This window comes from Episyrphus balteatus, chromosome 3, assembly GCF_945859705.1.
Source record: "Episyrphus balteatus chromosome 3, idEpiBalt1.1, whole genome shotgun sequence".
NCBI classification, from domain to species: domain Eukaryota; kingdom Metazoa; phylum Arthropoda; class Insecta; order Diptera; family Syrphidae; genus Episyrphus; species Episyrphus balteatus.
The window spans coordinates 32,616,505-32,631,557 of NC_079136.1; the positions used below are offsets into that span (position 1 = coordinate 32,616,505).

Below are 15,053 nucleotides of genomic sequence, written 5' to 3' on the forward strand. Positions count from 1 at the left end.
TTTGCTTTTTTAGTTGTACATTTTTTTTTGGTTGAGATAGACATAAACATTGCTCCAAAGAAAAAAAGAAGATTAAATTTCCTTCAAAATGCTGTACTCACGTAATTTTTTCATTGAAAATTGAGTGAAGTATGGCCATTTTAATCTATCTTTTTTTCGCAATTTTAGTTTTACTTAAGTAAAACAGAAACATTTGAGGGGAAAGTACGATTACTTAAGCACCAAGAACTGATAATGAGATTTTGTAGAGGGGTTAAATACAATCATTGTTTACTATGGGAGGGAGGGTCAATGTTCACCCGTTTTGGAGGGAGGGGCAATTTTCTAAAAAAATACTTAAAATTTAAAAAAAAATATTAAAAAACAACGGCAACACTTACAGTTTTGATTGATACTTTTTTCAAAAGCTAGAACTATAAACTTAATATTAATTTTAAAATGAAGTTATTTTAATCAATTCTTTTTGAAATACCCGATTTCAAAGTCAAAACTTGTAAAAAAATTGTTTAAAAAGCACATTGAGTACAATTTTCACAAAGACTGTGGACTTCAATACGACAAAGTAAACTGCCTCAATTGATTTCTTATCAAATCATGAAAATCATAATGTTTCTATGCCTTCTACTTTTTGAGAAAATTGAAAAATAGACAAAATACTTTCTTTATCGGAATCACTCGTTTATTTCAAAAAGAATTGATTAAAATAACGTCATTTTAAAATTAATATTAAGATTATAATTCTAGCTTTTGAAAAAAGTATCAATCAAAACTGTAAGTGTTGCCGTTGTTTTTTAATAATTTTTTTTAATTTTAAGTATTTTTTTTAGAAAATTACCCTTCCCCCCAAAACGGGGGGACATTGACCCTCCCTCCCATAGTAAACAATGATTGTATTTAACCCCTCTACAAAGTCTCATTATCAGTTCTTGGTGCTTAAGTAATCGTACTTTCCCCTCAAATGTTTCTGTTTTACTTAAGTAAAACTAAAAATGCGAAAAAAAGATATATTAAAATGGCCATACTTCGGTCAATTTCAATAAAAAAATTTAGTGAGTACAGCATTTTGAAGGAAATTTAATCTTCTTTTTTTCTTTGGAGCAATGTTTATGTCTATCTCAACCAAAAAAAAATGTACAACTAAAAAAGCAAAAAAACTCAAAAAATCGATTTTTTTGATATTTTTTTATGATTGTTTCGACTATTTTGGTATGGAATTTTTTTTTTCAATTTTTAAAAAACATTATTCCAATTGGAAATTTAATTCTCCACAAAAAGTTGTGTATACAATATATCAAAATTTTGCTTGGTTTACGAGGTATATTGAAAAAACCAAAAAGGGGGCTTTTGCACCCCTATCTTCAGTTTCCACCCTCTCATTTAATAGCACTCCGCGGTTTTATCTTCTTTTATAACCCATTGAACGATTCCTGCAATAAAAACCCGTGAACGTCTTAGTTCCTTATTACCCTGTTTTTTTCGACATAATCAATAGCCTATATGATCATTCAAAACTTCTACAAATATAAAGCCAATTTTTTTTTTAAACTTCTTCAAGATTTTGCGAAAATACAGTATTTTTTGTATCAATTTTTTTGATAATACGCAGAATTTCGAAAAACAGAATTTTGTAAAACATACTCATACAGTATTTTCAGTTACAGGATTCTGAATTTACAGTATTTTGAAATACAGATTTTTAATCATACAGAATTATGTTCATACAGTATCGTAAAGCATTATACAGAATTTCGATCATACAGAATTTTGAAATACAGTAATACGAACGCTCCCAACTACTTTTCTTTTATTTCCTACTCCAGGGCCACGCGGAGACATAATAAAACCAGGGATAACTTTATTTCTGGTAAATGCAACCATAATATAGTAAAATATACCAGAAATAATGTTAAATCTTCCTGAAGTATTATTCCTGCATTATTTTCTCTCTATACAGGATTCTTTATATACAAAATTATACCTTAAAACCACAACTCAAATTCTAAAAAAAAAAACAAACAAATCTACTAAATGAAATTAATGCTATATGAAACACATTTTAATTCAAAATGTTTTCTTCTACTTAAAAATCAGCTTGTCATCAAAGAACATCATGATATTGGTTTGCCGCTGCACAAAGGATATATAAATTTCTTTTTAAAAACAACAACAATAATATTTAAAAAAAAAAAAAACATTCCCACAACAACAACAAGAACAACACATCAACATGATGCTAAATAACTATTTGTTAGCAAGCTCTCTTTCATTCACATCCCACCGTCCACCGATGCTGCTGCTTGCTACTCCATAAATTGGTCCTCGCATCACAGAATCCAATTCAGTGTTGCCAATTATTATTTTAGCATTTCAATAAATTCAAAAAAAAATGTGTTAAAAGAGAAAATATAACTAAAAAACCTTAAACAAAACCGAATACAGCAAAGTTTGTTGGTTGGGAAAATATTTTGTGTTCATGTATTCATCTCTAACTTCTTTAAAAATTGTCATAATTTACCAAAAAAGGTATTGTTAGAAGCGTCTTTTTTATTCAAGGGTCATAAATTATACAATGGTAAATTTAATTCAATATGGCGCCCTCTAGATCCAAAAGTATGAACTAATAAAAAAAAATGTTCATAAAGCAGCCGGTCTGTAAATATCTAAAATGTCATCAATCTACAATTTTGTACCTAAGCACTCTGATTTTGATGTACTTGATACGATCATATGGCAACACTAATCGAAAAACAAACCCACTAACAACAAGGATTATAAAGGCTCTCTTCAACAGAAAAAAAAAAGAGGCTTTCGGGTTGAAATTCCACCCTTCTGGCTTCTCGTTTTTAAATCAGACATTTTGTTCTATATAACGGTATCAAATCTATTGGGAGCCTTTCAATTGTGTTCTCCCCATTGTCGAGTGAGCACCTGTTGAATAAAAAGTCGATTTTCCGAGTGCGCTAGTCCTTTGGCAAGGATTTATTATAATAAAAGAACATTTATATTATATACGGTTTCGGTTTCTTTTGAAAGTTGATATAAAGGATCTTGTGTAGAATTTTTTTTTAAATTAAAACTAAATTAAAAATGGAATCAGGAAAACCTGAAGATGAACAATCGGAAATCATAAATTCCCAAGTACATCCTCCAAGTATTGGCCAAAGCCGCACAGTTATCGCTACCATAGTGTATCTTGCACTTCTCGTTGATAATATTTTACTAACGGTTATAGGTTAGTAAAACCTGACCAATTACCATGATTTTTTTTTAAACCTTTCTCTTTTTGCTTGGAATTTCTCTGGTGTTCAGTACCCATTCTACCGGATTATCTGGCCACAATTAACAACAAATCCCTGCTCGACATTAGTGAAACCAATCAACAACAGCTGCTTATTCAAAATCTTGCCTATCGTAACTTAGATTCACATCATGCTCCAGTGGCGATTATGACAAAGCATCCGATACCTGGAAAATCTCTAGTCAATTTCACAGTTGTCGAGGATAAAGTAATTATAGCACCTGTTGTAGGAGATGGTTCATCGTCACTTTTAAGCGAGAACAACGAAAATGATACTTTGGCAAGTGAAAATGGTTCGATTGGGATCCTTTTGGCTATGAAGGCATTAGTTCAACTTATTTTCAATCCTATCGTTGGGGGTATGTCTAGTAAATTTGGATATCGATTGCCAATTGTGTTTGGAACATTTTGCCTGCTTATATCAGCTTTGGGTATGAAAAAGAATTATTAATTTTAAAAGCAAAATTATGTGTCAAAGGATATTGTTTTTTTTAAGTAATTTACTATCAGAACTAATTTGATTTTGTCCTTGTTTTTTTTTGGTTTCTTTGTTATTTGTTGGGCTCTATTTTATTTTTCTATGGAAAAGTTTTCGCAATCGGTGAAACATATGTTACATTATTGATTGCACGTTCTGTACAAGGTGTTGGATCAGCTTGCATTGGAGTTTGTGGAATGAGTTTAGTTGCACAGGTAAGTGAATTTATCTATTCAGCTTCTTTTATTTAAACAAATTTTTAAACTTTTGCTGTGTTATTGGATTCGTATATAGATTTTGAATAGTTTTTCATACTTTAGATTAAAGTTTGAGAAAGGGTCTGAAAAAGGTTCAATAGAATTTAAGATTGAAGCCTTAAGATAAGTTTCCTTTCATCAAAAAAGGATGAAAATTCAAAGCATTTTGAGATTTGATGTTTAAACAAAATTAATTTAAATTGAGTGGGTTTTTATATTCAAATTGTTGTACATTACTTAATGACAAACTTATTTAGATACATAAATACATGCATGCATGTATGCATACACGTTTTCTTTGGAAATTTCTTTCGTTTTTTTTTTTTTTAATAGTAATGGGAAGCCTTTGAAGATATTTATTTACACAATTGCTACTGACATTAACAGAAACCAATAAACAATTTTATATCAGCCCACGTTGTAAAGGATATTGAAAAAGATATCTTACATGAAAGTGAGAAAAGAAAATGAATAAAAGAAAAAACAAGAAAACAGGAAAACAAATACTGGAATAAAAATTAATTTCTGAGAGAAATCTGATATCTTCCAGGAATATATATTTTTTGTATATTTTGTATATTTTTTGTATATTCTTTTTTTTAATTTTAAATTAGTTTTTTTAAATCACCTTGGGAACTGATAATGATAGATTTAATGATAAGTTAATAATACGGTTACAGTTTCTTGAACAGATTAGAATAAAATTTAAAATGTAGCTATGTCATGTAATTTCTCGTATAAATAAGATTTTTTAAGAAAACATTTTGAAATCGTTGAAGCTGTTTTTGTTTTAAAGTTTTTTATAAATACAATTTTTTTTTAAAGAAAATTTAAGAAATTCTTTTTGTCAAAAAAAAAAAATTAATTTTCCAACAAAAATAAAAAATAGGTATACCTATTGAAAAAAAATCCATAAATAATTTAATTAATTTTTTTTTAAATTTTAACATTAAGTTTTAACACTAGTTTTTTACATAAGTTTAAAAAAAAAATTATAAGTTTTGTTTAAAATCAGATGGAAGAAGTTTTGAAGAGAAAAAAAAAACTCTTTACGCAGTTTTTGTTGACTTAAACAGCCTTCGAAACTTTTGACAGAGGTTTACTTCTATTTAAACTCTTTGGTATTGTGTTATCGACCAAATTAAAAATAAAAAGAGTTTATGCAAGTTTTTGTGTGCGTTAGTTTCCTCTATTCATTATGTGGAGGTTATGTTATTTTTGGTGAAGTTCTTATTAAAAAGCTGCCTTACGTGGATCATAGCCGTAGCTAGAATTTCATTTCGGGGGGGGGGGGGGGGGGGGTTTGGTCAGACCAAACAACATTTTTTTAGGAATCACAATACTTTGTTTCAACTTTAATATGTCACTGCAGTCAATTCTCCCGATAATCCCGCTAAAGCTATGGTCATTAGAACTTTTTCGAAGCGAAAAACTTGCCAATTCCCTTTTTAAGTATTTTTTTATCGTAGTTAAAAGTTTAAAATAGCTCTGCTTACCGTAATCGAATTTAAAAATGGCCGAATATTGAATTTAGTTTAAATTGGTACAAAGAGTGATAAGTTGGTTGATATAAATCGCGAGCGTTAGCGAGCAATAAATTTTTTTTGGAGAAACAAATTTTAACCATTCTTAGGCTTTATACAAAAAATTATTTCGTACAATTTTATATATAAAACATTGAAAAATGGACTTTTTCTCGCACTGAAATTTTGTAGCAGAAAATTTTTAGGTAGGTACCTACATTCTATCTATTGAGTTCTAAATTAAATTGGCAATATTTAAAAACAAACATTTTAGGGCCAGTTGTACAAATATTCCATCCGAGGTTTAGCAACTTTTATCTTCTGAAATCAGTGATAATGTTCCGGTTTAGCACTGGTACAAGGTCCACATATCGTCGGCGTATAGCAAAATTGTTCTAAATCCACTTTTTATCCAAAATGAGTTAATGATGCAGTTTTACTAATTTGAGGGTGCTCTTTCCGAATTTTAAAACCGTTTTTGTCAAAAAAATTTCATTCCGCAGATAATATAATTTAATGGGACATAGAACAATAAAAACAGGAAGTAGCCTTTAGAAAATGAGCCCGAGTATTCTTGATTGTTTTAAGTCCCATCATATTTTGTTCAGGTCCACTTTTTATTTAAGGAAAAAACGTACTTATATATAGGAATTGTTCTATGTCCAATTTTGGGTTTTCAGTTTCAAAATATTATTAATATTATTAATATTTTAAAATAGTATCCACCTACTAATGACGTAAACTTGTAAATTTTATTCAAGAGAAAAGAACAAACTTTATAAAAAACATAACTTGAATGGCAAACGAGCAAAAAAATTGTCACTTTAAACCAATTTGAAACTTAAAAATCGCCCATGTAAAATTTGCAAATACCCTATTTTTTTCATATTTTTATCTCTGACCCTTCCTGGCCCTATTTTGATAAGAAGTTACTATAGCAGGAGCGATATTCAGTGTTGAGTATTGGGTAAATGGCGGATGTTTGATCATTTATACATATAAACTTCTTAATCAAAAAGGGTCAGGAAGGGTCAGGAATAAAAATTTGAAAAAATTAGGGCATTTGAATTGGAACTATTCTAGGGGCGTCCCCAATTTTTTTTCCCTAAGGACCACCCTAGTGTTCACAGGCATTGAAATCCTTGGGATCAATTTTTGCGACTGAATAATCGCGCGACTAAAATCGAATGTGTGCGCCTAGCCTTAACGGTGATATTTCAAAAACGAGATGTGATCGGATATGTCTGTCTTTGAATTCGAGTTCGACACACCGAAACCCTTTGAAAAAGTATAGTTTAGTCTCGGCACCAAAAACCATGCATAAATACTTGTGATATTTAAAGGGTTCTTAAAAGAGCATTTTAAGGTGTTAACATGGTGCTTAAGGAAATGGTCACAGAGGCAAAAACTCGTTTTTTGAAGAATTCTTTACCAAACGTTGTAATGGACCAAACAAATTTTGTTTTCCCTTATAAAAACTTCATCAAAAGCTTCTTTAACGATACAAAATTGGTAGAGACTTTAAAGGATATTTTCAGATAGTTAATTAAATCACTAAAATACAAAAACAAACCATTTAGTGCTACACATATTAGACTTGAATTTGTTAATAATATATCTTTTGATTTTCTAAAAAAATACGGCTATGACGTGGATTAGCCTGTGGTTTTGATGGATAACTTGGAAGTCAATTTTTTTTTTACTTTTTCGCTAGATACGGATAGACCGATTAATGCCAAACTTGGTATGTAGCGTTATTTGGCGACTCTCCTGTTCAAATTTCTCAACAACGGCTTCAACGATTTTGTTAAAAAAAAATCAAAAATGTTAGTTTTAAGACAAGGTCTATCTTTCAATTAAAAATATTGTTTTTGAAAATCATTATTTACGGAACTGCCATAGAACCGTTTTTTTTTTTTTTTTTTAAATCGAATTTTCTTCGAAATTACTAGTTCTATTTCAACGAAACTTTTTGTAAAAAAGCATTTATATAATTTTAATATAAGCCAAAAATAAAATTTTGAAAAAAATCTCATTTTTGGATTTTTTTAAAAATTTTGAATATTTTTTTTTTGAAAAATCAAATTTTCGAAAACCGGATATTGCATTTTTTTTTTTTTATTTTAAAACTTTTTTCCAAAAAATATTATTTATAAAAAATTAGTTTTTTAAAAAACAGCTCTAACGATTCCTTTGAAAAATTTTTATGTGTTTTAAAATTTTTTTTATATCCTCGGTCTAATGAGAAAACCTCGTAACTCCCAAAATCAAAATTTTACAGGAGAGACGAAAGAGTAAACAAACAACAGAGTAGTTGGGAAGAAACGTGCTGTGCAAAATTTGAATTTAAGTCTATTTAGAGTTTTCGGAATGACCCCAAATTTTCTGGGTTGCTCCGCTGACATATTTTCTAAAGAATGGCATTCAGAAGTAATTTTTGAAAAAAAAGTGGAGTTACGAGGTTTTCTTATGAGACCGACGATATGCCTAAAATAATTACATTTATTAAATTTCTAGGTATATAAAAAGTCCTGAAAATTCAAGCAACTTGAGAATTGTGCATTTTCAACTTCTTGATATCAAATTTATGGCAAGCAAAAATAATACAATTAGAATTTCTATTTACAGTTCCGAAGAGAACTTTATCTATCCAGAAAAATATTCATATCTAAAGAAAGTCAAAGAAATATAAATTCTTTTAAAATGCAAATAAAGGTTTTATATTTGCAAGTAGAGCAAACTTGATTCATCCACTTTTCGTTCCTTGATTGAGTACTTTTATTTTTATAAATATAGATACGAATTTCCTTTTTTCTTAATTTGAATATTCACGTTTGTGATATGATTCACTTGAATAAACTGCATACAGAACAACTAAAAAAAAAAAGACAAACAAATTAAAACCATAAGGACTTAATCAAAATGTTAAATCTACGAAATGGATAATTTTTATATTGATTAATTTCTGCACTTAATTATTTGAAAACTCTACTGTCTACACCATGCAATACTCAAACTTTATTAAATAACTTTCTAATAAGTTATAAGTTTAGCAGAAATCCTTTTGAAAATCATTACATTATAGACTACTGGTAATTTTATTAAATTAGTTAGGGATATTAAGAAAGAACCATATTAAATTAATGGGAGAAAACTGAAACTTCAACTTTTTAAGAATAATTTTTTTTGTTTCAGCTCTATCCTGAAGAGGATAAACGTTCAAAGGTAATGGGCATAATTTTGGGTAGTATTGCACTTGGAGTACTGCTGGGATATCCTTTTGGTAGTATTCTCTATGACCTTGTGGGAAAATCATCTCCATTCATTATTCTTTCAACTTTGATATTTCTTAATTTAGGTAAGAGAATCTTACTGTACCTACTTATAAACTTACTTTTTAATAATATTTAAACTTTCTCTTAGGAATGCAATTGTTGACAATGGATTTATCAGTTCAACCTGAGGTATTTAAAATAATATATATATAGCTTTTAAACATATTTTGAATAGTTTTACTTTTTTCCTATAGGTAACTCTTGAAGCTGGCCAACCCAAATGGCGTCCAATTTTCGAAAGCAAAATGATATTAGCCATTGTAGTGGCTATTTTAGTATCGACATCTTCGATGGCTATTTTAGAACCATGTTTACCAATTTGGCTAATGGAACACCTTAGACCATATAAATGGCAACTTGGCACTGTATTTATTCCCGATTCGGTTGGATATTTTATTGGAACAAACTTTTTTGGTACTGTGGCTTATAATTTTGGACAGATAAAAGTTTCTTGCTTATCGTTGTTGTTGGTTGGAATTGCATCAATTTTGGTAAGTTATTAATACAAATGGATTCTAAATCCTGTCTTGCAACTTAATTTTACCTGCAGAAGAAGTAACTTTATTTTATAGACGTCAACATCTTTTGAATTTATAGGTCATTTATTCTTTTGATGCATGTTAATTCATTACACTTTTCATTCATTATTTGTATCCTTTAGATCCCAAGTGCTACAACAGTTCCTCAACTACTACTGCCTCATTTCTGTTTGGGTCTTGGAATTGGTATAATTGATGCTGCATTGGTACCACTTCTTGCATCGTTTGTCGATATTAGCTTAGGTGATGATCAAGTACCAGCAAAGGATTTAATGTCAAGCTATGGAACTGTCTATGCCATCCAACAGACTTCTGTTAGTCTTGCATATTGCTTGGGTAAAAAACTATTTCAAACATTCCTTCAAAAACACTTAAGTTTAATATCTTGTTTTAATTTCTAGCGCCATTACTTGGTGGAGAACTTGTCCAAGCAATGGGTTTCACTTGGTTAATGCGATTGGTAGGATTGTGTAATATTGTTTATGGACCGTTATTGGTTTTGCTTTATAATAAATATAATCCAAAGGTAAATTAAAATTTTCATAAAAAAAAAAAAAAAATAATTGCATGTAAACAATTTAAAATTTTCCATTTTAGTTTACAGCTGAAAAAGATAATCAAATGTTACTTGATACATCCGGGAATGGTCCGGGTTCCCATTATAAAAAGCTTTATAATTCAGTTGAATAGAAAGTTCTAATGCAGATTGATTTGAAAGGATATGTTATAAATAAGATGTGTTGTATGATGTTAATTTTTAAATGTTTTTTAAACTTGTTGTTTTTATTTTTAAAAATAAATACTATTAATAAATGTATTTAATTTTTTTTAATAGTTTATAGTTGTATAGGATAAAAATACAAAGTTTTAAGGTATTGTCTGCTCAGTCTTCACTCAGCAAAACATTTTTTTTTTTTTAATTTCTTTTGCGCACTTTTTTTTTAATATAAAACTAATATCATTCAAGATTAGAGTGTAAAAGCATAGTTCGGACAGGATGCAAAAGATCAAACCAAGATAAAACTTCCAGTTTGTTAGTTACTTTGAAAGATGGCAATTCAATGTGAGAAATCGTTCTTATGATAAGAGGATGCCATTTATTACCTTAAACCTCTGGAGAGGGAATTATTTGTCTTTAACCAGAGGAAAAGCAAGATACTTTCAACGATGCCTCGATTATAAGATGATGATATGTAGCTTAGAAGTTATAACGGAACATATATGTAATTTTAAAAATATCCAAAAATTACATTTTATTTATTACGAATCACCTAAAACAAATTTATATAAAATAGTACGTATACACCCTGGTGAACTATTTGTAAAATGCCAGAATTTAGAAAAATTGATTTTACTCTCAGTTTTTTCGGTCGTTTTATTTTTTTTTATAACTAATTATTTTCATTGACTTTATTATTTTCATATTAACTCGTTTAATTCGTTTATCCTAATTTTTCTTCGACGTTTCGGTGGTGATTACATTACATTGTAAGTATAGATTTTTTATTTTCTTTTTAATTATTATTTTTTAGACTAAGAATATTTATTATAGATTCCTGAAGAAGGTTGTAATCACAACCGAAACGTCGAAGAAAAATTAGGATAAACGAATTTGACCTAAAGCCCACATAGGAGTTAATATTATATATTAAAGAAGGTCACGAAGATAGAAATAATTTATTATTTTCATTTTTTTTTATTTGAATACCTATCTTAATTGAATTGTTTATTTTATTTATAATTTAATTTAAAAAAAAAATAATAAAAGTGATGTGGACAAAGCCACAAGGTGGGATGATTTGCCAATGGGTGAGGGAGGGATTGCCAGTAACCAAAATATCAAAGTTAATACAAATAAAGACCACTGTCGTAAAAAAATTTATTTTTTTTTATAGAAGAAAAAGATTGATTTTTGCTAAAGACATCCCCTTAGATGGCTTTACCACTGCAACTGGTAAAAAAATTCGTTAAGATCCTTCTTTTGAAATAAAAATATATTTTTGTGCCGTTATCAACAGTACCTACTGATTTTAACAAAAAAATTTGTACAAAAAGCTTTAGTAAACATATGTAATTTTGGATTTCAAAATCCAAATAAACAATCAACATTAATTAAAGACTCTTTTTGAAGCTTTGTTTAATACATATGTGGACTAATAGTTTCTTCAGAATGGTATATTAATACTTTTTTTTAATTTTTTGAAAATTGTGTGTCAAAAACATCACAACTAAGAAATATGAATAGCAAAAAATTATTTTCCAAAATAATAAAAATAGCAAAACTTACTCTCATGTTACATGTTAGTAACATGCACTGCAACTGATAAAATAATTTTTTTATCGAACAATAATGTATGTTACTTCTTCTAAGCCAAAAAACAAAACACTTTCTGGATTAACATTTTTTATATCTTTTTTTCAAAATTATGAACACATAAACTCCTGCTCAAAATTAACGCATACATTTTTCTTCAGAAGTTATACCCATGCCTATTATTTTAAAAGGCTTTAAGATTCTTTGGTGCATTTTTTTTTGTGTTTGCTTATTGTTTAGCAAGTCGAAAAAATGTTAATATGCAACAGTATTATCAACCAAAAAAAAAGATAAACCAAATTTAACAATTCAAGGTCTGAAAACTGATTATAAAATAATTTTTGTTTTTAAGAAGAAAAATTTTAAAAAATGGAAGCGGATGACGGTCAGTGGTACCACTTTACTTCAATTGAAGTAGATCTACTTCTTTTTTTCAAAAAAAAAATTAAAATCTACTTCCTACTTCGCACCATCACAAAAATATCGAAATCTACTTCATTTAAAAAACTCTGTTCCAATTCACTTCAAGTTATCAAAATATAAGCCAAATCTACTTCTTTTTTTCAGAAAACCAAATATTTGACTGAAAATTGTTATAAAACAATGTATAAACAAATATTTATGACGAAAATATGTAGTTTGAAAGAATAAATTTTTTTGGTTTTAGTTGTTTTTACATATTTAATTATTTTATTTAAATAATTTTAATAGAATTACTTTTTTAATATTGATATTTTATAAAGAAAAGGATATTTTGAAATCTACTTCGATTTTTTTCAATCTACTTCCATTTTTTCTTAAATCTACTTCGACTTTTTTTCCGCAAGTGGTAACGCTGGTGACGGTTCTTTCCCATAATTGTATGCAATATAGTCTCCTCCAGCGCATATGACAACCTAGAGTCGTTTTTCATTCCAATAATTAACTTTTGAAGGTTTTGTTGTAATACTTCTTTCACTGAAGTTTTCAGTTGATCAAGAATGCTTGGGGTTGGATTTCGGTCGCGAATGCATTTTTTCAATATTTCCTACACATGTTCTATTGAATTCAAATCCAGATTTCTGTGTGGTCAATCCGAAGTTGGAATATTAAAATCTTGAAGATATTCTCAAACCACTCTAGCATGCATTATCGGCGCAGGGACATAAGTCCCCGGGACACAAGTCCCGAATTTTTTTTTCGGGACTAATGTCCCGTTTTACTGGGTCACAAGTCCCGAATCCAATTCGGGAATTATGTCCCACCCTACTGAGACAGAAGTCCTGAATTTTTTAGTCGAAAATGGGACATAAGTCCCGAATAAAGTGAAAACTATTTTATATACATAAATTTTTACTATAAATGTTCATATAGGTACTAATTAATCCATAACATTATTTTTTGGTGCCATGAAATACGCCCAAGTGAAATCAGGAAGTATTTCGCGAATTGGTATAATTTTAATTTTCAAAAGAGAAATAAAGCCATTTTTCAACATTTGGCTTTCTCTTTCGCGTCAATTTATTTTCAAAAAAAAAAAATAAAAAAAAAGTGCCTCGTTTCGGTTTATTAAAGCGAAATAATACCATTATGATTTTTAAATCATTCTTACTTATCAAAGAATAAGTTTTATATAAAATTTGTCTTACTCCAGTTTGCTCCAAGGAAACAAAATATAACTCAAACTTCAAAGAGAATATTTTGCCAGATTAATGTTTGTTTCAAAGATATGCTTGTGTTCTAACTCGATAAACGCGAAGCGGAAAAAAATTTCTCAGATTTGAATCTCTTTAATTTGCACAACCCAAACGCGGAGCGGAAAAAATTTTGCCCACGGGAGAATCCATTTTGAGGTGTGCAAATAAAAATTCGCGCGAATTTTTATTTGCACACCTCAAAATGGATTCTCCCGTGGGCAAAATTTTTTCCGCTCCGCGTTTGGGTTGTGCAAATTAAAGAGATTCAAATCTGAGAAATTTTTTTCCGCTTCACAATGGTAAGTACTCATATCGGTTATCACAAATATCAATTATTAAACTTTCACTTTATACATTTGTTTATATTTTATCACGATGCAATTTCGACTTACCAATAAATTTGCAAGCTTTGCTTTTGTTTTCCAACAGCTTGTAACCGTACCTTACATCGGAGTTGGTACTACGAAAAAAAATCGTGAGAACAATATCGGTTCTATTATTTCGTCAGCTGTAGTCTTTAATAGTCTCTATAGATATATTTATACAAAAAAAAAAACGTGGGACATAAGTCCCGAAAATTTTTTTCGGGACTAATGTCTCAGTAAGGTGGGACATAATTCCCGAATTGGATTCGGGACTTGTGACCCAGTAAAGTGGGACATTAGTCCCGAAAAAAAAATTCGGGACTTATGTCCCGGGGACTTATGTCCCTGCGCCGCATTATCGTGCATCAGACTAAACTGTGGACCAAATCTAGGGGTGATTGGAACCGGATGCTGTTCGAGGGCATCAGTCAAGCATTTTTGGGTACTAAACTTAGTTCTAGGAAGGCTCAATTACTCCGTAGGTGTTGAAAAGCAGATTTAACTCCATGAAATTTTATGACTCTTCTCTAAAATGTTCGCGGGTTAACAGACAGACTTCAGCAAATCTCTCCCCAAATCTTCCCGACAAACATTTTATTCCATACCTTGAATTTAAGATCACTATTGTCTCATTTCAGAAAATAACCATGATACTGTGGCATAAAGTAATAGCAGGACTTTACTTTAAAATAAATAGGATGTGCGTTAAATTTAAAAAAAAAAATTGCAAAAAAGAAAAAAATGTGAATTTCAGTCCCTTTTTCATGATATTTGACTAGCTTTTTGTACTAATCCAATAACCAGGCATTGTTATCTTTCAATCAAGCCATCGAAACTTAAAAAAATATTTGATTTTATATTTTTTACGAATTTTTAAATATATATTAGGGTGCTTCTTAAAAATCAATTTCCGAAATTTTAATGGGACACCCTTTCATTTTGTTCTTCCTGCCTTAAATATAAATTGGGTAGAATTTGGTCCAGTTTAAACACGTTCTAGGGGTCGCTACCACAATTCAAAGTTTCGAAAAATACACCAAATTTTGTTTTTTTTTTTTCTCAGAAAATTTTAAAATTATAAAAAAAATAATAAAAAATACCATATACTATGCTTATATGGGAGAACATAATGCAGGGGTGTCCCATTAAAAAATCGAGAAAAAGATTTTTTCGACCATATAAGAAGCACCCTAATATATATGTTACATGAGAGTAACGCTGGGTCCGAAAGGGTTAAATTAAAATTATTCTTTTATGAATGCTTTAAA

At 29.3% G+C, this 15,053-nt stretch overlaps 1 protein-coding gene across 1 annotated transcript; it reads left to right on the forward strand.

Moving 5' to 3' along the window:
- The first annotated feature begins 3,082 nt into the window (after positions 1-3,082).
- On the forward strand, positions 3,083-10,247 carry LOC129916363 (synaptic vesicular amine transporter). The gene is made up of 9 exons (XM_055996248.1): positions 3,083-3,232; positions 3,310-3,729; positions 3,888-3,991; positions 8,752-8,914; positions 8,980-9,020; positions 9,086-9,382; positions 9,553-9,766; positions 9,832-9,956; positions 10,028-10,247. Exons 1-9 carry the CDS (start codon positions 3,088-3,090, stop codon positions 10,118-10,120), a joined length of 1,602 nt encoding a protein of 533 aa, XP_055852223.1. The 5' UTR covers positions 3,083-3,087; the 3' UTR covers positions 10,121-10,247.
- Positions 10,248-15,053: the final 4,806 nt, after the last annotated feature.